Source organism: Nematostella vectensis, chromosome 11, assembly GCF_932526225.1.
Source record: "Nematostella vectensis chromosome 11, jaNemVect1.1, whole genome shotgun sequence".
NCBI classification, from domain to species: Eukaryota; Metazoa; Cnidaria; class Anthozoa; order Actiniaria; family Edwardsiidae; genus Nematostella; species Nematostella vectensis.
Genome location: NC_064044.1, coordinates 12,192,079 through 12,215,489, shown reverse-complemented (window position 1 = coordinate 12,215,489; position 23,411 = coordinate 12,192,079). Strand labels below are relative to the sequence as shown.

The 23,411-nt window shown below is 39.0% G+C and overlaps 3 protein-coding genes across 6 annotated transcripts in view; 2 read left to right on the top strand and 1 right to left on the bottom strand.

Annotated features, from left to right (window-relative positions):
- The window catches only part of LOC5514718 (metabotropic glutamate receptor 3), a 9,272-nt gene extending 6,348 nt beyond the window's left edge, over positions 1 to 2,924 (top strand). The window contains exon 2 of the mRNA XM_048734633.1: positions 1,153 to 2,924. Within this exon, the coding sequence (XP_048590590.1) occupies positions 1,153 to 1,777 (625 nt within the window). The 3' untranslated portion in view covers positions 1,778 to 2,924. The remainder of the gene's footprint in view (positions 1 to 1,152) is intronic.
- The window catches only part of LOC5514717 (V-type proton ATPase subunit H), a 25,469-nt gene continuing 4,872 nt past the window's right edge, over positions 2,815 to 23,411 (bottom strand). Inside the window, exons 2-19 of one of the 4 annotated variants that reach the window (XM_032384354.2) lie at positions 17,158 to 17,241; positions 16,446 to 16,527; positions 15,907 to 16,006; positions 14,905 to 14,994; positions 14,762 to 14,805; positions 14,416 to 14,485; positions 13,787 to 13,891; positions 12,990 to 13,087; positions 11,984 to 12,094; positions 11,212 to 11,299; positions 10,957 to 11,028; positions 10,560 to 10,607; positions 9,827 to 9,879; positions 8,690 to 8,768; positions 8,298 to 8,344; positions 7,718 to 7,819; positions 5,354 to 5,467; positions 2,815 to 4,620 (exon numbers count right to left, since the gene is read on the bottom strand). In XM_032384354.2, coding sequence (XP_032240245.1) covers positions 4,587 to 4,620; positions 5,354 to 5,467; positions 7,718 to 7,819; positions 8,298 to 8,344; positions 8,690 to 8,768; positions 9,827 to 9,879; positions 10,560 to 10,607; positions 10,957 to 11,028; positions 11,212 to 11,299; positions 11,984 to 12,094; positions 12,990 to 13,087; positions 13,787 to 13,891; positions 14,416 to 14,485; positions 14,762 to 14,805; positions 14,905 to 14,994; positions 15,907 to 16,006; positions 16,446 to 16,527; positions 17,158 to 17,241 — 1,421 coding nt within the window. In that variant the 3' untranslated portion in view covers positions 2,815 to 4,586. Of the gene's footprint in view, positions 4,621 to 5,353; positions 5,468 to 5,786; positions 6,052 to 7,717; positions 7,820 to 8,297; positions 8,345 to 8,689; positions 8,769 to 9,826; positions 9,880 to 10,559; positions 10,608 to 10,956; positions 11,029 to 11,211; positions 11,300 to 11,983; positions 12,095 to 12,989; positions 13,088 to 13,786; positions 13,892 to 14,415; positions 14,486 to 14,761; positions 14,806 to 14,904; positions 14,995 to 15,906; positions 16,007 to 16,445; positions 16,528 to 17,157; positions 17,242 to 17,566; positions 17,756 to 17,939; positions 18,053 to 23,411 lie in introns of those variants that run through there. The other 3 variants (XM_048734640.1, XM_048734639.1, XM_048734638.1) reach the window with 3 other exon arrangements.
- Positions 19,043 to 23,411, top strand: part of LOC5514744 (KICSTOR subunit 2) — an 11,681-nt gene continuing 7,312 nt past the window's right edge. The window contains exons 1-6 of the mRNA XM_048734641.1: positions 19,043 to 19,293; positions 20,207 to 20,319; positions 21,283 to 21,423; positions 22,209 to 22,372; positions 22,777 to 22,860; positions 23,112 to 23,165. Of these exons, the coding sequence (XP_048590598.1) occupies positions 19,272 to 19,293; positions 20,207 to 20,319; positions 21,283 to 21,423; positions 22,209 to 22,372; positions 22,777 to 22,860; positions 23,112 to 23,165 (578 nt within the window). The 5' untranslated portion in view covers positions 19,043 to 19,271. The remainder of the gene's footprint in view (positions 19,294 to 20,206; positions 20,320 to 21,282; positions 21,424 to 22,208; positions 22,373 to 22,776; positions 22,861 to 23,111; positions 23,166 to 23,411) is intronic.

Below are 23,411 nucleotides of genomic sequence, written 5' to 3'. Positions count from 1 at the left end.
TAACAGAAGTTATATGAAATAATTCATTATGTAAATATTTCTCAGAGAAATGATTGGATAAAAAGAAAGTAATAACAATGCTATTTATTGACTTGAATATGTTTATTGAAAGTGGCAATCAGCTCTAAATCATATTCCAATCATAAAATGTTTGACAATTTCCAAAGTACAGTAGAAATAGTACTTATTAATATAATGAAATTGTAAAAGTTTGATAAGACTGCCTGCTATCACAAATATGTTAAACATTGAAAGATGTTTTTTATCATTATTATTGTAAACTATACACTGTATAATAAATTCATTTTTTCAATCAATCAACATGTAAATATTTTTGTGTATTTTTGTAAGTTATTTAGCCATGGAAAGCATACCCTAGCTCATTCCAAAACCCAAAATGGCATGCAATTATTATATATAAACGTCTGGGGTCATAGCTTATGACAACAGGCTTTTCATTTGTAACTAATAGCTCTGCTTTACAGCCATCTTGCTTCCCTTTAAAAATTTTCTGGAGAAAATCCCTGACTTCCCTTGTTTCAATGCCTGCTAGTTTAGCAAAGTCACGTACAAGCCTTTTTTTGTGGTTGAATGTGATTTTAAGGTTCTTTGATTCAACCAAAACGCCAAAACTAGTTGGTGTTTTTGATACAGCCATCAGGATTGTATCAAATATGGCCCTTGGTAGATCCCGTTTTAACTCAATTCGATACGGGTCTCTAGCCTTTCGTGAAGGTAAAAGCCGCCTATGGACACTTTTCAGCCATATAACAACTTCTGTGGCGATGATTGGGCCAACCTTTATGCTCATATTTAGAGCCCTTTCGCTTTCAGTGTAAAACCCTTCCTTGTTCCTTTTAAACACTTCTTCCAATGCGTTCTTAGCTTCCTCTTCGAAGGCCAAAACGGATCGAATATCACCTCGAAGTGGCCTAAAACATCGCACGGCATTTTTTACTGCCTCCTCAAGACTTGGTACTTCCTCTTCACTACTAATTTCACCATCTTCAGCACAAACCTCTTCCAAAACTTGATCCAATGATATACTATCTGTTCTCGTCGCCATTTTGTTTTTGAAGATACCCGCTGACCATGTATGCGTGGACCGCGGTAGCTAAATGTCCGCTTGGCCGAGCCAGCTGACCCGGCGTGGTTTATCCCTACTTATCGATACGTCGTCGGGATTAGTCGAATACTCGTAGTGGTTTTTACGGCGTTTGCCACTGCGTTTTCGTGTATGGGATGTTTGTTCATCCCGAAACTTTACGTCATCTTCGTGCGGCCCGAGCAGAACACGGAAACCGATCGAAGACATCAAGAGAACGAAGCAGATGGCTACGACGCGCCGTCGCCCCATCTTCGACTACCATTCCGAGAGAAAACGAAACAAAGAAAGGCTGACTTCTCTGACATTGAAAAGGACAACAACGTCAATCATTGCGATAACAAGGGATTGGATGACACAGACCACGTGACCGAGGATCACGTGAATGGTCGAAAACGATCTACAGGCCGCAAAGTTTCGAATATTCGCATGAACTTTGAACTCTCCACAGTAATCGAATCCACAGAAGAGGAGCCGAATGGCCTCGGAAAAAAATCGGGTGCATTTGATAAACGAGCTGCATCCGAGCCGCGCTTGAGCTCTCCTGACACAGAAGAGGAGGCTTGCAGCAATGCGGGCTACCTTGGTGATGACACAGAGAGTGGGGACTGGGTGCGAAATCACCTAAGCTTTGGTGCGGATCACACACCACGTGCGTTCACTGTGATATAACGTACGCGGCGCGGGAGGGGGTCTCGAAGGCAAGGAAGGTTCTAGAATCAAGCCTTCATGCCTCGGTAACGAGGTGTCGAGCTAAAGCGAACCTGTATTGTTTGTGCTACCTATGTAAAAAGGAAATAGACTCGAACATTCGCGAAAAATGAACAAGATTATGTAATATAGTAAGGGGAAATGTATGTTATTACTATATGACAAACTCGCGATCATCGTATAACAGACATATCGGACACACTAGTCCCACCACATAACAGACATTTAGTGAAACCTCCATATATCGGACAGCCTCGGGACCACTACCTAACAAACATACAGTAGTACCTCCATATATCGTACCCCCTCGGAACCACCACATAACAGACATTTATTGAAACCTCCAAATATCGGACAGCCTCGGGACCACTACCTAACAAACATACAGTAGTACCTCCATATATCGTACCCCCTCGGAACCACCACATAACAGACATTTAGTGAAACCTCCATATATCGGACAGCCTCGGGACCACTACCTAACAAACATACAGTAGTACCTCCATATATCGTACCCCCTCGGAACCACCACATAACAGACATTTATTGAAACCTCCAAATATCGGACACCCTCGGAACCACCACATAACAGACATTTAAAGAAACCTTCATATAACGGACACCCTCGGGACCACCACATAACAGACATTTATTGAAACCTCCATATAACAGACACCCCCGGTAATTTGTTCGATATATTGAGGTCTCCGCTTATAAGCTCCGCTAAATGGAAGTTTCACCGCAAATTGAGTCAAGTATTGAATATGTACAGACCCTTTTGAAACGCGTTTAAGTGATATAAAATCTTGCCTCTTAAAAGCTCCTCCGAAGCCTCGAAGAAAAGCGTCTGTTTATAAAGTGCGGTGAAACCTAAATACAACGGACGCTCTAGGGAATTTGTAATTTCTCCTTGGTATGGAGGTCCAACTACAGATCCTTCGAATATTGAATATATAGACACGTCTAATTCTCAATTAGGATTTTGGAAACGCAATAAATAAGGCTTCGAATATTTATTGGTATTTCAAAGTGTACTAACCACATTATTAACTCATTATTGCGCACAACTTGATTAATCTCACCGCAGATTAAACCGTTTACGAAAACACATGTTGCTATTTCTGTTTGTAGTTCACTATTATACACCTAACTAAAAAATGTCAGCTAAATGCCAATTATCGCTGAGATGGCCATCTCCTGATCGCTCAGCCCCACTGTCAGGAAACGTGATTTGACAGCTAGTCTCCATTCTCCCTGCAAATTGCATATGGCACTCCAAGACCAAAATCTGTACTAATTACAGTGGAACCTGGATTTTACGATACTGGATTTTACGATAGCCTCGATTTTTTGATGACGTCCCTTTCTCCCGGCGGAAATACAGTGAAATGTATAAGAAATTACCTCGATCTTACGAAATTGGATACAACAACATTTTCTCAACAATATTCTCGATTTTACGATACAAATCTGTTCTCCCAAGCGAAATTTTGACCTCGATATACAACGATATTACTGATTCTGAATCAACAAAGAGAGAAAAACTCCATACACCACACACGTACAGTACAGTTAACGATTTTTTGACTTGACAGATCTTGTTAAATGCAGATTTACACTCTTACAGAGAGTAACTGTTCAGTCCTACACAGAGTAGAGTTACAAATATTATTATTTTGTAAAGGTTGATAATTAATACGACCTCGCAACAACGATAATTCAATGGATTTTCCTTGATATCGTAAAATCGAGGACCTCTTTGCAACGACACCTCGATTTTACAAAAAAAGATACATTTTCTTTCTCCCGAGGCATATCGTAAAATCCAGGTTCCACTGTATGACTAATTATTCGCAAACATTAAGGTTATAAATGAACTCCAGCCATGCCAGTCAGACATTAAAGGCCCTTAGATGGATTATCATTTGATTGATCCACATCTTCTGCATTTGTTTTGCCTACCTGTAGGCTTTAATAGTTTTTCTGGCACGAAAACCCCGAAAACACGGAGTTCGCATAACCCGGCCGCCATCTTGGATAGTGCGCTACGCGCATTTTTCCTCCCCCTCCCCCTGCAGAGCGCATTATCCAAGATGGCGGCCGGGTTATGCGAACTCCGTGTTTTCGGGGTTCTCGTGCCGGAAAAAAAACTTTCAAAGCCTACAGGTAGGCTAGCATTCGTTGAAGTTGAGTAGAACTTCGTTTTCCAATCGAAATTTGCCGTTTGCAATTCTGTTTTTTGAACACGGTGTATATTTTCAACCTTTTACCTAATTCTAGCTACTAAACAAGAACAAATAACCACTTTTAAAATATACCGTTTATCCCCCATTAGCTTCTAATATAGCTAACGATATCACTGCGCATGTCAAGGACAATTTTATCGATATAATATTCATCCCAAAATATGTATTGCTCTCCTCTGCACGAAAGAATGTAAGGAATAGATTTTGAAGATGGAGAATTCCTGAGAATTAAGGAATACCTCAAAACCAAGTATATTAATAACTACTAACTTGCACGAAGCAAAAATGAATGTTTCATTACAAAATCAAATTCAAGAATAGGGCCATCGCTCTTATAAAAGAATTATATTGATATGACCTTGAAATATAATATATTGTCATTTCTTTTGCTAACTCCTGATTGGTCATCAAAACAGCAAACTGGATTCTGATTCGACATCTTGACAGATATCTTCTGATTGGATATTTAAACAAATATCATGATTCCGATTGGACACCTAGACAGATATCTTGATCCTGATTGGCTAAGAAGCCTTTAGGGCCTTGCCAAGATATTCCCTGGAAAGAAAAACATGCAATTTGATATCTGTATAATGTAACACAATATACTAATCTTTATAAAAGAGGTTTACATATAGCCTGAGTAGTTTTCTAACTAATGGCCCTCATCTCTGTAATAACGTGTTTTTATTGTCTGTAAGAATCACTGAAAGTTCTTGATAGACTATAAGTGACCGCTTATGCAAACGTAGACGTCTAACTCAATCGTTATAGGATCGAATACGATATGTTTGAGGTTCACTTACTTCGTTTTTAACAAAAGACTGAGCCTTGTAACGAACCAGGCCATAATATAATTTTTCATATAATGTCTCAGAACAGCGACTGAAAGCCTAGGTAAGACCCTGAGCATATTCCAAGAATTTGTTTTTCCACGAGTCAAGTATGTTATACACCAAGGCTAAGCTCAAATGTCGATGAGGGAGGGTCAATTGAATTCGTTCATTTTTTACGCAGTTGCATTCGGCACAGCACATGAAAAGTTCTTCGTTTAAAATTAGGCTGAGGAATTCTTCACAGCAAGCAGAGCCTTTAAAACGAGCCAAACCATATTTCTAGAAAATTTTCAAGATATTTCTACGAAATGTTCCGAGGAATCGAGAAGGTTCATACATGAAGAGTTTCCACAGAGCAAGCGGACACTCGTAAATAGACCAACCCAATTCCTAGCAGTCTTCTTTCTAGGAATTCTTCTTAGAAATTTCTATATTTCCAAGAGTTGTGTGCTTACCAGTTATGCACCATAAGTTTCTGCACGGCGAGGAGGGCTTCTTTCCGGACACTGGGGTCATTATGAGTCATCATCTGCATCACTTTCCCCTTGCAACCAAGACTCTCGAGCACACTAAAAACACAGGGGAGGGGTAAGGTACATGATAAGGGGGTAGGGGTAAGGTATCTTTCCATCCAACCAAGAATCTCAAAGACACTAAAACACAGGGGAGGGGTGAGGTAATGATAAGGGGGTAGGGGTAAGATATCTTTCCGTCCAACCAAGACTCTCAAGCACACTGAAAAACACAGGGGAGGGGTAAGGTACATGATAAGGGGGTAGGGGTAAGGTATCTTTCCATCCAACCAAGACTCTCAAAGACACTAAAACACAGGGGAGGGGTGAGGTACATGATAAGGGGGTAGGGGTAAGGTATCTTTCCATCCAACCAAGACTCTCAAAGACACTAAAACACAGGGGAGGGGTGAGGTAATGATAAGGGGGTAGGGGTAAGATATCTTTCCGTCCAACCAAGACTCTCAAGCACACTGAAAAACACAGGGGAGGGGTAAGGTACATGATGAGGGGGTTGGGGTAAGATATCTTTCCGTCCAACCAAGACTCTCAAAGACACTAAAACACAGGGGAGGGGTGAGGTACATGATAAGGGGGTAGGGGTAAGGTATCTTTCCATCCAACCAAGACTCTCGAGCACACTAAAACACAGGGGAGGGGTGAGGTACATGATTAGTGGGTAGGGGTAAGGTATCTTTGTATCCAACCAAGACTCTCAAAGACACTAAAACACAGGGGAGGGGTGAGGTACACGATAAGGGGGTAGGGGTAAGGTATCTTTCCATCCAACCAAGACTCTCAAAGACACTAAAACACAGGGGAGGGGTGAGGTACATGATAAGGGGGTAGGGGTAAGGTATCTTTCCGTCCAACCAAGACTCTCAAGCACACTGAAAAACACAGGGGAGGGGTAAGGTACATGATAAGGGGGTAGGGATAAGATATCTTTCCGTCCAACCAAGACTCTCAAGCACACTGAAAAACACAGGGGAGGGGTAAGGTACATGATAAGGGGGTAGGGGTAAGATATCTTTCCGTCCAACCAAGACTCTCAAGCACACTGAAAAACACAGGGGAGGGGTGAGGTACATGATAAGGGGGTAGGGGTAAGATATCTTTCCATCCAACCAAGACTCTCAAGCACACTGAAAAACACAGGGGAGGGGTGAGGTACATGATGAGGGGGTAGGGGTAAGATATCTTTCCGTCCAACCAAGACTCTCAAGCACACTGAAAAACACAGGGGAGGGGTGAGGTACATGATAAGGGGGTAGGGGTAAGATATCTTTCCATCCAACCAAGACTCTCAAGCACACTGAAAAACACAGGGGAGGGGTAAGGTACATGATAAGGGGGTAGGGGTAAGATATCTTTCCATCCAACCAAGACTCTCAAGCACACTGAAAAACACAGGGGAGGGGTAAGGTACATGATAAGGGGGTAGGGGTAAGATATCTTTCCATCCAACCAAGACTCAAGCACACTGAAAAACACAGGGGAGGGGTGAGGTACATGATGAGGGGGTAGAGGTAAGGTATCTTTCCATCCAACCAAGACTCTCAAAGACACTAAAACACAGGGGAGGGGTGAGGTACATGATAAGTGGGTAGGGGTAAGGTATCTTTCCGTCCAACCAAGACTCTCAAGCACACTGAAAAACACAGGGGAGGGGTGAGGTACATGATGAGGGGGTAGGGGTAAGGTATCTTTACATCCAACCAAGACTCTCAAAGACACTAAAACACAGGGGAGGGGTGAGGTACATGATAAGGGGGTAGGGGTAAGATATCTTTCCATCCAACCAAGACTCTCAAAGACACTAAAACACAGGGGAGGGGTGAGGTACATGATAAGGGGATAGGGGTAAGTTATCTTTACATCCAACCAAGACTCTCAAAGACATTAAAACACAGGGGAGGGGTGAGGAACTTCTACCTTACATCCATCCAAGGCTCTCTTAGACACTAAAAGCACATGGGAGGGGCAAGGAAATTCTACTTTTAAACCTCTCAAGGACACTGTAAACACAGGGGTGAAGATCTTATACCTTAACTAAGGCTCTCGAGGATGCTAAAAACAGGAGACGGTTCAGAAACTTCTACTTCACATCCAAGAGTCTGGATCACAGTGAAAAGCAGAGAAAGCGGGGAGGTACTACCTCACATCCAAGGCAGGAGATGAGATACGTTACCCATGGGTGCTTAAGGCACAGATGTGATAGTCCAATGGAAAAGGTAACAGAATTGTTGTAGGGGAAAAGCTCAAGGAATGAGACAGAATGTCATGTTTGCTGATGATCCTACTCACGTTTTTCCACGTGGGTAATGTCGGACGTACTCTCCAGTGTCATGGGCCGCCACTGCCAGGATCAGGGGATCCTCTGAGCTCTCGAGAAGCTTATTCAGCACCCTGGAAGGTTTGGGAATAAGGACAGTTAGAAACTCTTTACTGGAGCACAATTTATGGAGCACAAGATACCTACAATGCAAACAGTTTAAGTCACAAATATTGGTCTAGGCCACTATTTTGCAAAACAAAAATGGAATAAATGATGGTTGATATATTCACTCTAAAAATTGATGAATTAATGAAATTCAAATAATGTTGCACTAGGAAATCAGCGTATCATAACTTGCATTGCTCTATGGAAAGCATATAAATGGCTGAACCACGATATCTGAACCCCGATATCTGAAATCTATGTATATGGGAATGTTCACAAAACATGAACAAGAATTCTACAGTTTTTGAAGCCTAGATTTGTTTTTAGGTAATTACAGTTACATAGTTGCTTATCTATTTGATACCCATGAAGCATTGCGTGTTATGATGCATGGTTATTCAGAGTGCAACTTTAATTGAAATTGTGGTATAGGACAGGACTTACTTTAACAACTCATACTTGTTCTCATTCAGACGATGAGCATTTTCTCTCTGCAGGACAAACATTATTTAACAAATAGATCTCATTTTTTGTGCGTCTGTCCTATAATAGATGTACAGATGATATCACAGCATGTCATGAACACAAAAAGTACGCAAGGAGATGCAGTCGAGTCTATTAGAGGACAGACGCACAAATACAACGATAAAAATGTTTTCTTATGTTACAATCTAGTTGTTTTTGGGAGCACCTGCGCATGCTTACGCCAAGCATGCGTGTGTCCTCTTATATTACATGTTCCCTTGACCAATCAGAGCAGGCTGTTTAAGAGTGTCATTGTATAATTAAAAATATAGGAATGATAAAAATCATTTATGACATAAGAGAAGTCTCACCCAGAATTTTTCAGACTTGTGGACAGGACTCCACTCCAAACGTCCTGATCTCACCTCCGCTGCATACTCATCAAAATTACTGTAAAGATATAAGGTGCAGTATAGATAAATGTGAAAGAAATGGCTCATAATGACGGCAACCGCATCCTTATCATACTGTATCAGTGACACAATCATCATCATCACCATCACCATCATCATTACACCATTACCGTTATTGCTAGAATAAGCGCAGTGTTTTTTTTTCAAATTTTTCATGTCCCAGGCAAGGTGAGTATTCGAAGGTGTCCCCTCCAATAGAGTAAAGAAACAGGTCACAGAAATCCAGATCTCCAAAGCTCTAAATAGATCCGTTATTCCAAAAATTAAATATTGATCCCAATCTTATTATAAATAAAAGGATCTTATTTAAATGATCCCCACATCCTGAGAAAATTGTTGTGAGCCTAGCCTCCTTCGCAGGCGATTTTACACGTTAGAAACCGATGACTGAATCCTAAAACCTTGCGGGTTTCCTGTGGTTGACAAATTCCTTTGTTAAGGGGGGAGGGGACAATGCCTCAGCTCTTTGTGCTCGACACTTTACCACAGGAATCCCGAATGGCTGTGTTTCTTTTCTGCTGCTTTCTGGGCAAAGCGTACCTGCGGAGGAGGCTTTTGCGAGCCCAATATTAAGAAAAATGACCCTGATCCTTTCAGCATATGTCTGATCTGTGATCCCAAATACCTGGTACATAATTACCATATCCTTCCCACTGTCTCATTTTTAGGCAGGTCAGGGGCAGATCCAGGATTTCAAAATGGGGTGTGGATAATGGCGGGATAGACAGCTCATAACTGATCAAGTGGTTCTTGGTAGGTCACTACATAGATCCTACAATACTTCAGGCTGAATTGGATTTGTCGCGTCAGCAAAGTCAAGCAGATGAAGGCACCTTGACAGTACCTCCCGTCCCTCAGACACTTATTTTCTTCAAACAAGGTGACTTTTAACGTAAATTTGGGGATGGATATCCACCCAATCCAACCCCCTTTATCTGCCCCTGCAGGTTTCTCACTTTATGTCAAAGTGACCTACCTAAAACGCCTGCGAGTGAGGCTAACCTCTGTCATGGTCACCACCCTCACTAGTCCTACCTGAGATCCTGAACGACCTCATTCAGCTTTTCATACACATATTCAATGTCTGCCTGTCAACGAAAGAAATGGACTATGAGTCATTGATGGAATAGCTAAAAAATATGGTCTGCATTGGCTTGGATAGGGAATCAAAGTATTTAAAGACGCATTGTCACCAGTTTACTTCCGGGGGTTCGACGGAAACCTCAACCGTTAAAAGACAAAAGAATCTATTAAAAATCCAAGATATTAAACAGGCCATCCGCTCTAAATTATCAATCACATCCTCAAAGAAACTTCCAATAAACACACTTCTTTCAATATTTTGATATATTTTTTGCGTTTTCCGTTAAAAATGATCGGGTTTTGTTAGGTAATCGACCGGAAGTAAACTGGTGACAATGCGGCTATGTGCAAACACTGGGCTAACAATGAAGCTTATGTTCAATGTGTTTCAGGTATTTGAGGTTCGCTAGATTACTTTCTTTAACTTTTACTAAAAGCTCGCGTATCATATTTTGTATTCTGATTGGCTCCAAAAGCATGCACAGAGTGGCCATGTTTCCTTGACTTTGCTCTCCACCGCTAGCATACCATTTGCACACGCTAGTCAAACACAAAAGTTCAAGTAGAAAATGCCTGCATCCTCAGTCAGTATAACATTTTCCTTCATAATATTTTCCATCAGTATTGGTCTCCTACATCCAGCAAGCGAGGTCACGATCACAACAGACACACTAACGTTCAGTACCTTTATGTCCTCATCCGCCCATGTTTTCCCATTAAGAATTGATAGAACCTAGAGAAAGCAAATAAAAAGTGTGAATCAGGACAAAACATGTCTTTGTGTGGTGGCTAGAGGAAAAAGATTAAAAGAGAGGCTCAGAAGTAGGGGTAATCATCTGTATTACAGTATATAATTGTCACAGTGTTTCCTAGGATCAGGCTATTTTTAGAGGCATGAGTTTAAACGGAGCAATCATCTCATTGACGTTGGTCAACTTAGACCAACATCATTAGATTTTCTTGGACAGATTTCTGTCCAAGAGGGGTTGACAGCTATGAGAGTTCCATAATCCCACCCCACAGTTTATTTAAAAAGGTAAAAATCCACCCTACAGACCTGAAGACTTATGAATTTTACTTACAGGTAGCAGTTTGCTTTGAATCATAGAAACTGCTGATTCCCGCTTTTTCTCCTCAGGTTTGTCAAGAAGATTCTAAGTGATTACAGAAGTAAATTAATTTTGGAATGTATTATTTAAATACATCAGTGTCAAGTGTATACTCAGGGTATGCTTGGTCGGAGGGATAGATGCACAACCACCCTGTGCAACCCCCCCTTCCCCCCCTTAACCCAATCAATCGTGTGTCAAAAAGATACATGGGTTGAAAAATCTTACCCTTAATGTCGCAGTAATGATGCGTGTGACCTTTTCTTTGTCTGAGTCCCGCAAGATGTCTGCAAGTACTGGTATCACTGCATTGTTGCTAAAGATATCAAATGAATAGATCGCTTATACATTTGTTTATTTAGAAGGTGTACTGTGAAGATCAAAACTCAGCTAGAGCATCTTAAACAGAAATGCATGCTATAAAAGGGGTAGTGCATCAGGCTGTTTACTTCAATGATATGCATTCTGGCATTCTCTTTTGTATCTCTTTTGCTTTTATTTTAGACAGGGCTTCTGGAATAACGTGAGGAAGCATGTGCGGAAGTGCGTAATTTGGCTTTCTCCGATCAATCCACATAATCCACAAATTTCCACGTAAACCAGCATAATTTGGCTAAATTTTGGAAGGAAAACCAGTTAAGTGCACAGCTGATGTGTTTTTGAGAGTTCTTACCTCTATTTCTCTTAAAAAAGACAGATACTCTTCGTAAGTGTGCAATATTTCAAATTGAATTTCGAAAACAACAAATAAAATGACTAGGTGTTCTTTTGCTAAACCACTAAGGCCTGGAGCCAACGAAAACTCGCCTAAGATATTTTGGCGCAAAATCCCGAGTAATTTAGCTAGTAATTATTTGTTTTCTGTGAAATATGTGCAAGTTTGCATAATTTAGTGTGTAATTGTTGATACTCCAAGTCATTTAGCATAATTCACTAAAGAATCCCGCAAAATTTTGATTAAAATAAATATTTTACGTTCAATGTTTAACATGGAGCTCACCCAACCATCCTTTCTGCTATTCGTGGATCAAACGACAGCAGCCAGAGAGTAAAGATGAGCTGGTACTGCAGTTGAAAGCCAATCTTGTTTCTCAGCAATGTGGCAACAATGCTTCAAGGAAATAAAATTAAAGCCAGTTGAAATAATCTTTACGTACTTGAGAACCATCAATCACAGGGCAACTTCAGTACCTTCTATGATATGTTGTACAGTTTATGTATCAATTTTGTGAGAACATGTGAGAAAAACTAAAAAGAGGAAAACAATGCGTTGAAATCAAATAATGGAACAAGCAGCAATTTTCCTTTGTAGGACAATTAACAATAATCATAAAACGATAATATTTGGTCCCTGACATGTCTGCTCTGAAAAAATATCTATAAAAATGAAAAGGTGGTAAGGTTTTATTGTTATATATTGGTTTTATGATGAGGACCTCTAAAATACACAAATAATTAAATTTTCTTGGAGGGGGATACTCCCAGATTTCAGGTGCACATGTCCCTACCAAGAGAACACCACCCGATATTAGTGCAAGTGCCCCCCCTCCCCTGTTTTCTTGTGGTCTTTTAATGATGGCCAATAGCTCAGCTTAATAGTCATTGTGTCTTATAGCACAGCTTTGATGCTCAAAAAAAAGGGAGAATATCATCACTGCCCCTTAACAGTCAGGGAAGTGATGATCTTCATCAAAAATCCCATGGATCAACGGATCACTAAAAATTCCGGAAATATTTTTGTTTTGATGCTCAAAACAAAAAAGGGAGAATATCATCGCTGCCTTTTAAAAGTCAGGGAAGTGATGATCTTCATCAAAAATCCCATGGATCAATGGATCACTAGAAATTTCGGAAATATTTGTAGTGCTAATCCCTAAAATAAAATAAAAAGGAGTTTCAAAATTATGTTGTTTGAAGTCAATTTGCATCAAAACTTGAGTAACAACTTGGGCTGACTTGCATTTCATTTGTGCAGGGCTTTGGCTACCAAGGGTGGCTAAATTTACCTGTTGATTCCTTCAAGCTTGAAAAATGCCTCTTTGTAAGACTCCACTCTCAGCATTAGTTGAAGTGAGAGTGCAATACTGTGCAGGTATTCACAAGTCTGCAAACAATAACACAAACAAGTTACAAAGGGAGTAGAGGCGTTGCATGGGTATGACATGATAGCTTGTACGCCAGAGAGAGACAACTTTTGTGAGCTATAGAGAAACTAGTGTCCTGCAAAGGCGTAGCGTACAGTATACAAGCTCTGAATCAACACAAGGTTAAAAAGTATATGTTGCACAACTCTGCCTGCCTCTGTCTTTTTCTTTCTTGGCTACAGAGCCCCCAAGGTATGTACTGTATAAGCAAAAATCTGTCCTTTCCATAGATTATTACAATATCTTTAGTGCACCCTGCTCTATTTGTCTCCAGGGTGTGAAACTACAGTACTCTGTTTTACAGGTGAACAACATACTCTTTCAACCTTGTGCAGATTCATCACTACAAAATCATCGCTTTTATTTTTATTTTGAGACAGGAAATAGTCTGTAGTTACTGTATATGTAAGCAATTTAGCCTTATCGTGATATGATGAGTACCAACTTGGTGTGAAATCTTTTGTACTGTAGCTTACAAGTAGGAGTTTTTGCTGACATTAACTCTGCATTATACAAGTATACTTTAATTAAATTTGTCAAGCTCAAAATGGTCTTTCTAAAATATAATACACCCCTGTGATAGATGGCATTTTTCCCAGTTTCTGGCTAAGCTTCTGGCTTCTGGTAAGTTATTACTTAAAATTAAATTCATTACTTACTGGAGAGGTAAGTTGGTTTTTCAGCCAACTAAGGAAGAAGTTTAAGTCACTTTCGGGCAGTCTAACATTTCCCCAGCAGGCAAGTTTGGCTACAATTACACCAGCCTGAAAACATATGGAATTTGATGCTAAACAACCAGTTATAATTAGAAAAGCCACATTTAAAATATCTATTTGTCTTTATAAAAGCATAGACTTTACTTTTGGGCAGGTCAAATGTTATGTATTACATATATCACTTATTTTCATAGCTATATCGACCCAACTTTGACAGATATCTTGTGAAATCGGGTGAAAAACGACCCAAGAGCGCCAATGTGGGTGAATACAGAGAATGTATGAAACTCAACATTCTCACAAAAATTAGGCTTGTAATGGGGTCCAAAATCTTCGGACACCCATCTAATGCAGGTGAGTTGACAGCTATTAAATTGTTCTTCCCAAGAGAAGCTAAAAAACTATTGAGCTCACTGGTTTGTCCTTGGCCATAACAAAATAAAGGAAAACATAGAAAAGTTTTAGTGCTACTGCATTTTTATCAGGTTTTTTTTTCTAACAAAACAAAGTCATTGTCTGATTTTTTATCAGGATCTGTTCCCAAAGTCTTCAATACTATGTTACTGCCTTACCTGGTGAACAATAAACTGGTCTTGTCTATTAATTAGATTAAGGAATGATCCCCACAAGTTTACATTATTTCTGTAAAAAAGAAAAGAGTTAATGCCTGAGCACTAAACTAAAAGGTTTAAATTGGAAAGCAGCTTCAGGGGCATAGCTGGAACAGGGCAGCTGCGAGTAGGAGTAGCTGGGCAGCTGCGAGTAGAAGTAGCTGGGCAGCTGTAGAGTAGGAATTAACCAGAATTCCAAAACAGTGTCTGCCCATGAGGCAAAGCTTTCTAGCTTTGAAGAAAGCTTCTCTAGCTTTGGTCCACGAACAAAGTGTTCTAGCTACAGCCTTGAGCTTAAAGAACTTACTTTTTTCCAAAATCATGGAACACAGCAACTCGACTTCTTTCTTCCTGAGATTAGAGTTGAATAAGCATCTTGGATATAATGTACAATAACCACATATAACATTTGAATCAGCTCCATTATACTGTAAGTTTCTTAATACTCACATTTAGCATATCATCTATAAGCACTAGGATATAGCGAATCGTATGATCTCTTGTCAGCTTGACAAGCAAGGATAAACATGTTTTGGCAAGCTGTGAAGAAAAAAAGGAAATGCCATTGGGGATCTTGTAATGTTAAAAAAAATATCCAAAAATACAGGGGAAGTGGTGTGTAAAGCACAGGACAACTCGGAAATAAATAAAAAAGGAATTTAATGTAAAAGAAAAGTTGCTGGTCTACATTTCCACAACAACAAAGATTTCATGCTTTAAAAAACTTTCATAAGGGCCATACAAAACAAGAAACAAGTACTTTAAAAAGCAACATGCAAAAACATAGCATTACCGTATTTACCAGCGTATAAGAAGCACCCAGAATTTCGAGCTCAAAATAGTAAAAAAGTCAATATTCAAATGTTTTGAAACTTGCATTGCACACTACAGCAATTCCAGAAAGAAATGCAGCAAAAAGCAAATTTGCCTTTGGTTAGTAAACAATTCAACAGAACTAAAACCAGTGTTTCCTTGATAAACAACGCCGTGACTGTACTTTATCTATGGCATCGTCCTACGTTTGAAAATCACCATCGGCTTTAGCTTTGTTCTATCCAAATTAAAGAAAGTAGCATTCTACGTATAAGACGCACCCTAATTTTGAAGGTCATTCTGTAGTGAAAAAAGTGCAGCTTATACGCGGGTAAATGAGATCAACTGAAGATCCCACACTTCTCCAAGGGATGTTATGTCAGAGGTTCTGTCTCTCAGCACACTTCCATAAGAATTGCTGAGGACATGACCCTTGTATCACTAATACTAATAAATGGTTCTCAATCTGGATGTGTTTTGTTTACACACAAAACAAAATCTTTTGAAACTCACCTATTACATAGGCTGAATTTTTTTTTGGAGAAAACATAAATATATCTGTGTCACTTTGCAGCAATAACAATTTCTGCATTTTGCTGACATTACATTCTCTAGAGCTTGGTATTTGGGTGTGTTTACCTGATCTCCTCTGTCGCTGATAATTTTTGCTCTTTCAACAGGATCCATGCAATCATAATCAGCTATCATGGAATAATCTTCCTGACTAATCATTTTACCACTGCAATAATATCAAATATAGCAAAGTATCAACAAATTGATGCATATTCAGAGTGTACATATACATTACCAGGCAATTAACATACAACTAGAGGAATGGACCACTAGCTAACATAAACTGCAATATCAAATATTGCAGAGTATCAACAAATTGATACATATTCAGAGTACATATATACAGTACCAGGCAATTAACATACAACTAGCGTAATGGCCAACTAGCAAACACAAACTGCAATACCAAATATCAGAGTATCAACAAATTGATACATATTTAGTTTACATATCATAAGTTGAGAAATTCTCCTGCTTATTTGAAACATTTTTCCCTTCAGATACTTTTCAGTGAGTTCTTTGTATTTCTCCTCATCAGAGATTGTATTTTTGTCTGTAATAAGGATGTGTCCGTAATAAATACTTATAGTTCAAAAAATACTTACTGGACATAGGACTGCCAATTTACAGTCTGTTTACGAACTTCAACAGCATCAGCAACCAGTCTGCTGCCAGCAATAACAAAACCTGAAATATACATAAGGAGTAACTGTAGCTGAATCGACATCCACTACCGGAAGCCCTATGAAATTTCTATGTAATGGCTATGGTCAATGAAATCAACTATGGCAATGTAGTTTTGTTTTTGTTTTGGATATTTAAAACTTAGTATGGCATCATTTTTCAAAATAAAACTTTCCTGTATTATTTGATAATTTAAAAATATAATTGAGCTGTTTTAGTTATGGGATGAATTGAATTTCATTGTGATTCAAGTGGATTTAATTCACTGAGATGAAAATTTCATTTGCACAGGGTTTCATAGCCTACGAAACAACGCACCAGATCAACAGGATTTAAAAACTTTAAAAACCCTAATAATTTAAACTGAAATAACATAAAATAACGTGACAGTCTTTGGTGAATTTTTCATAGCTGTCAACCCAACGTGGACAAAAATCTTGTGAAAACCCACCTAAACTGGTTGAGTTGACAGCAATGAATTTTATGACAGTAAACAATAGTGTCGCTTGTAATTCTTGCTTTTATGCCTCCCCTAAATGAGCTTTCTGGATTAACCCCTGACACCTGAGATATATTTACAAGTTGCTTGCGCCATATATATATTATAATACAGGGGTCCTTTTTCTCTTTTACCTGTAGTTGCACTTGTCTCTCCCATCTCTGTATCTTGTTTTGCTATCAGGACATCTAAGCGCTGGTAGGTCGACATTTTGCCAACTAGAAGCAAAACAAATGGACTTTATAGAGAACAGGGCATGCCAAGTATAATATTAGTTACAATTGTTAACTGAGTCTTAGATTTAACTTTAGGTTACTGTATGGTTTAATGTAAGAATCATTGATACTTAAATCTCTTTTTCAAATACTTTCCCCCCTAACGTCACACATTTATAATAAAAATGGAGGCGAAATTGAGTTATACAAAATTTAAGCAATTATGATAGAAACTTCGCCTTCACTTAGAGAAACAGAAGAGCATAAAAGTGAAAAATAGACTCTAGGCTAGGACTCTGAAGCAAGATTGACAAGCAAAAATACAAACCCCTTCTCATGTGATTTGCCAAAGCAAGAAAGGTCAAAGAACGATCAAGTTACAATCTTGAACAAAACCGACTACAAATTCTTTATAACTACACGGGAGCCAAAAGGAACTGACTACCAAATACGATCGAAGATGATGAGCAAGGATTAATATTTCATTAGCCAAATTTCTAATCGTAATAAAGCGAGAGAAGACATCTTCAAACCGATGGTAACATCTATCGATGGGAAAACATGGCAAACATTGAGAAAAAACGAATACCTCGAACTCAAAGTAAGTATTTTAGCTAGAATCATTATATCAAACATAGATAGACTATTATTTAGCTTGTTAGTAAGGTAGAGGTTAGAAATAATTCAAGGTATAGTTGTACCTCAGCGGTGAATCCGCAATCGATTGAATAGAAAATCTCAGAACCCATATTGTTCATGTGACCGAATGAGATCAGTTTTACGGCGAGAGAGACTGGGAAATTAGAAATGGGCTCCCTGTGCGCTCGAGACTGTTACCCAGGTTAATCAAAGCGCTCCATTCGCTACCACATTTACATATTTAATTTGAGGCATCTATCGACATTATGCAAATCAGTTGCGATTCCATTTCCCTGTTGTTACTCCAATGATACACAACACGATATATTATCATGATATATTCTCGAGGCCCGGCTTTTTTTTTCCAACAGCAGCTTATTTTCAGGCATGGAACTATCAACCCTACTATATGTTATTGCTCTCTTGGCGATTTTTTTCTATAAATGGGAAAAAATGAAAATTTAAAGTATCCGATACAAGAAACAGGGGGCGGCGATCGTGACCAAAATACGGGAAGACAGCCAATCGAACACCACCACTGTCACTTTTTTAGAGGTAAAAAAAATCAACATTTTGAATGTTCATTGAAAACTATTTTTCATTTTAAAACTCGATCATGTAAGAGTCCTCTTTTCTTGACTAGAAATATTATACGTAATTCTTTTGTTACCGTACAGATGAACAAAAAGTGTAACACATTTAGCCAGCCGCAGTATAAAAGCAAGCACCGTAATCCCTTCTCGTACAACGCAGCACAAAACATAACGCAATGACACCCCTCCTGGATTTCTGCTAGCACAAAGACGACAGATCCAAGGCGACGGAGGGACTCGTTTACTCCACGTGAACACTTTCCTTTGCTGGGCCGAGGAGTTTATTTGGCTTAGAGATGTACAGGAATGTTGAAAAGCAGTAACAGATTATCTTAGATTTTAAGTTTTTTTTTTTTTCGCAAAAAATGCAATTCTTTCTTAATATTTTTCTTGTCCATTCCTTCTTTCCTTGACAGTCATTCTTCTTTTGTGACTGTCCGACTCTTGGGTTCCGGGTGAATTTTGGGTTTCATGCAATGGCGCTGGTCTGCAGGATTCGTTCCATGATTTCTTTTTCTACATTGAATTAGATATATATTTTTGTTATGAAAGATGTTCATAAAGAGGATATGATTGAATGGGACCGATTACCTGTTTTTGGTTTACCTGTGTGTCTATACGTGCCTTATGGGATGCCTGTGCAATACAAAATGGCCGGGGCCAACGAAGTGTGTCTTGTTTGGTCAACACTCACATAAACACCGTCAAAATGGCTAGATTTAGTGAACAGAAACATTGCTAAGCATCACCTTATCTTTGAATCTCACTTGGTAAAGTCGGACAAGGCTGGCCGTGTTAGTCATGTCGGAATCACCAAAGGACGGTAGGTCTGTTGGCCTTAAAGTCTATATAACCTTTCAGAGTTGATAGAATTTGTCAATTCTTTATATTTTCATCTTCCGAATGATATGTGGTTCGTATGGACCCTATAAAACACGCGTTCGCGCGAATAACTCAAATCTGTAATATTGGGGTATTTTGGTCAACCTTCGGAAAAAAGGCGCCGTGAACTGAAAGGCCTGGGTCCAGTCATTTGTGACGTAGATCGAGATGTCAACCAAATTACCTGAGAAATTACCTTGTTTTTGCATTGTGCATGCGCGCTGCATTCGCAATCAAGAATGGCGACATTCTCACGAGCACGCACTGTTTTTGAATCCTACAACAAAACTATATTTTCTTTTTTCGCATACAATTCTCGACTTTAAATTATTCTTCGCCTCATTGTGGGTAGCATTGCAAAAGAAAACAATTCGCCAATATTTTGTGGTATTGCCGTCTCTGAATTTTAACTGATTTAAGGAAAATAAGTTGTTTTAGATTTTCCCGCCAAAACTTGGGATTATTCACTCGATTCAATCTCCTTTCGCGCGGGCAGAAAAAATTTCAAAGATCTATAAAAAATTCAAATTTCAATCAAATTCAATTCCCTTTTCAGAATTCGAAAGTTTATCTATGCTTTGTTTTGGCTAGATTGATATAAGTGAAAGGTTTTAAGAACTTTAAAGAAAGGAGACTTTGTATCCGCTACCTCTGCCCTACAGCAGCCTCCAAGACAAAGTTTTCTGAAAGTTGACCAAGCATGCCAGAATCATAGTTTTGATCGAAATAAACTTAATAAAAACAAAAGATTCTTTTGTTTTGTGCAGTAAAAAGCAAGTTCATTTCTTTCCAGCCACGCTGGTTTGCTAATCCCAGACATTGATATCCCCTGTTACATATTTTGCCATTTTAAGGCTCTCGGCCATCAAGTCCATTCCAGCCTCCTGTATCCCAAGAAAGAGCCATCCTGGAGACCTTCTTCCATGCTCTTAGTCAATTTGCCTTTGACAAGGCCAAGGACCAAGTGGTAAGAATGTAGATAAGGAAGTCACATCAAAGTCATACCCCAGGTGTGTACCCCAGGCGTGTACCCCAGGCGTGTACCCCAGGCGTGTACCCCAGGTGTGTACTCGAGGGGTCCATGGGATTTGTAGACACTCCCCTTGGAGGCCAAAAAGTGGGTCATTTCCTATTACTATCGCATACCACACAGAAGGACAAGGTTTTGAAGAGCATTTACAACACCCTTGCATTTCTCAGGATTCCCATTGGATCAGAGCCGCTAGATCATCACTTACAACAGGAAAATCCCACCACCACAGTACTAATTAATACCGCAATATTTTAATATTTTTACCACACAATACCACTGTTTCAAAGGCAAATCTCACATCATGCAAAGTTTTGAAATACTGCTACTATATACTCTATATGCAGTTCTAAATACAAATATTAGGTTTTGGGTCACTCATCTCATATATTATACATTTGGTTCTCTATGGCCTTTGAACTTGTGCATTTCTTTCAATAAACAAAACAAAATGGATGGATGAATGATGAATGCAAACATTATTCTTCTGTATGCCTGTTCTTGCATGGACATCTAATATAGCCTGCTCCATAAAGGCCTGGCTAAACTAGGTAACATGTCGAGTGTAACATGTAGTGTGCAAAATGTCTCTTAGTTTAGCCACCCAGAGAGACATGTAGCGTGCTCCAAATCTTGTAGAAGCAACAAAGAAATGTTTCTCGGATAGTTGAGATACATTTTTGTGTCACGCTCTACAAAACATGTCGCATGCTACATGTCATGCTTGACATGTCGCCTAGTTTAGCCAGGTCTTAAAAGTGCTGTGATACTAGTATACGAGTCTGAGTTTTTTTTATTTGACAAAGGTTTCCGCCCTGTCTACAAGTTTTATTTCATTATAACAAAAGTTTCCCCTGTCTGTATGAGTCTGTCTTCTTTATTAAGTGTTATATATTGTAGGAAAAAGAGAGGGATTCCAGGAAAACTTTGGCCCAGATGTCTATGTGGGTATCTGTCCTGAACAGCTTGTCGCATCTGGCTAGTGCTGAAAAGATTTACTTCTCGTTGGCATTTATTGCCAGGAAGTTTTTCAGAAAAGATGTAAGTTACAGTAAATGTTATACAAATACCTACTTTTTTACTAGCTAGGGCCATGGAGCAACCTGAACTGCTTAGCTCTAAAAATGGACAAGCTTTATGGCTTTCCCCTTTTATACTGTCCTATGAGAAAAATATTTTATACTTTATATTCTGACTTAGGGAGAGACTCTCAAAAAAAGTAGACAAGGTTGACCGCCCTATCTCTAAGGGTCTCTGATTCTTTCAAACCTAAGGGGTCTCATATGCCATGAAAATTAAGCAGTTTTGTCCTCTTAGCTAGCTCTTGCGCTTGTGTTCCAGTTAGAATTGGGAAATTACAAGTGCTGCACTTGTGCTTGTGTCCAAGTGAGAACCAACCTTTGTGGTCTAGAATTTCAGGATCCCAAAAGTTATCTGATTTTGCAGACAATCACTCACGTCTATTGAGTATGAAATATATTGTTGCCCAACTAGTGGGTACTTGTGAATTATTCACGCTTAACCTTTCATAAGTTCGTTTTTTTTTTTGTAGTGGCAAAGGGAGTTCAGGGGCTAGTACCCCCATCTCCTCTTCCCAGTATTTATGACATTCACTTTTTTATTCTATACTTTTCTTATTTTCTCTCTTATTCTTGTAATATATATGCTAATTTAGTATTATTCTTAGACGTTGGGTGACATACTGTATATGCTAATTTAGTCGTATTCTTGAAGAGTATGTGACATGTACATATGCTAATTTAGTTGTATTCTTGTACACTATGTGACATGTACATATAAATGCTAATTTAGTCTTATTCTTGTAGACATTGCGTGACATGTACAAGACGCTCTTGGTGGAATTGAAAAAGACCTCAGAGGTCACCCCTGTCGCTTCCCACAGCGTTCTGCTAGTAGAGGGCAGTTTGCTGGCGGAACTCAGCAGGCATTTGACTCAGTTTGTACAAGCTAGAATGGAACTCATGGATTTGTATCCTTTTATGTGCATCTAGTGAAAGGTGGCTATTTTGAACCAAATAATCTGGGTGAAGCACTGAAAATAACATTTTTTTAGAATAAATGATAAAATCAGTAAATTATGAAAGCTATTGTTTGCAGCTGAAATGCCCAATTATGGAGGCACAGATACAACATGTTTAATAAGGGGCGTGTCTAGAGGAGAAAGCAGGAGGGGTTCAGAGCAGTAATCGTTCTTAGCCGAACTGTTAAGCTCAAAATTGCATTCTTAGCTCCTTCAATCCAGGTCACTAGATCCATCTCAAAACTTTTTCTATCTGAATAAACACCAAAATTTAATTGCAAATGTTTAACAATTTCTTCAACAAGACATTCATTTGTTTACTTCTGTATTTTTCTTGACTTTTTTTCCATTAGCTATGAAGTCATGGCAAGTATAGCAGTCAGCCCAGTTGTGAACTACACAGATCTTGTCATAATGGTTGATGAGCTCATTCACAGGTTGGCAACTTCATCATCCATTACTACACTCCAGGACTTTCTAAAGGGGGGTGGGGAGGGGCACCAATATGACACATACTGTTATATTTTATATGGCATAGGGGGGGAGTTGGGATACAAAGGAATAGCACGTCAGATACTAGGTAACACCTTGTTTTTAGATAAAACAAAACCACCTGCATCATTTTAATCCCTTATCATCCCCCCCTTCCCCAGAGATGTCCTTATAGTTAACTTATGTTTCTTTGTAGGCATCAAAATTGCTTTCATCATCCTATCCTAGATCCAGTAAAGTCAAGTTTTTCGTAAGTAATCATGTTGCTTTATATTGGAACTCTGTAAACTTTTGTATCCCTCTTGAGATGAAACAATGCCTTAAAAGAGACAATTCACTGAGAAGTGTCATGACATTTGTAAATCTAGTAATTAGCTCATCCAGTTGTCCTTGAATATACTTATCTTTTACAGTAAATAATTTGAAGTTAGTGGAGTGAATTTTGTTTTTGATGTCCTGTCCTGAGGAGCAGCATTGCTCTAATACATAAGACATG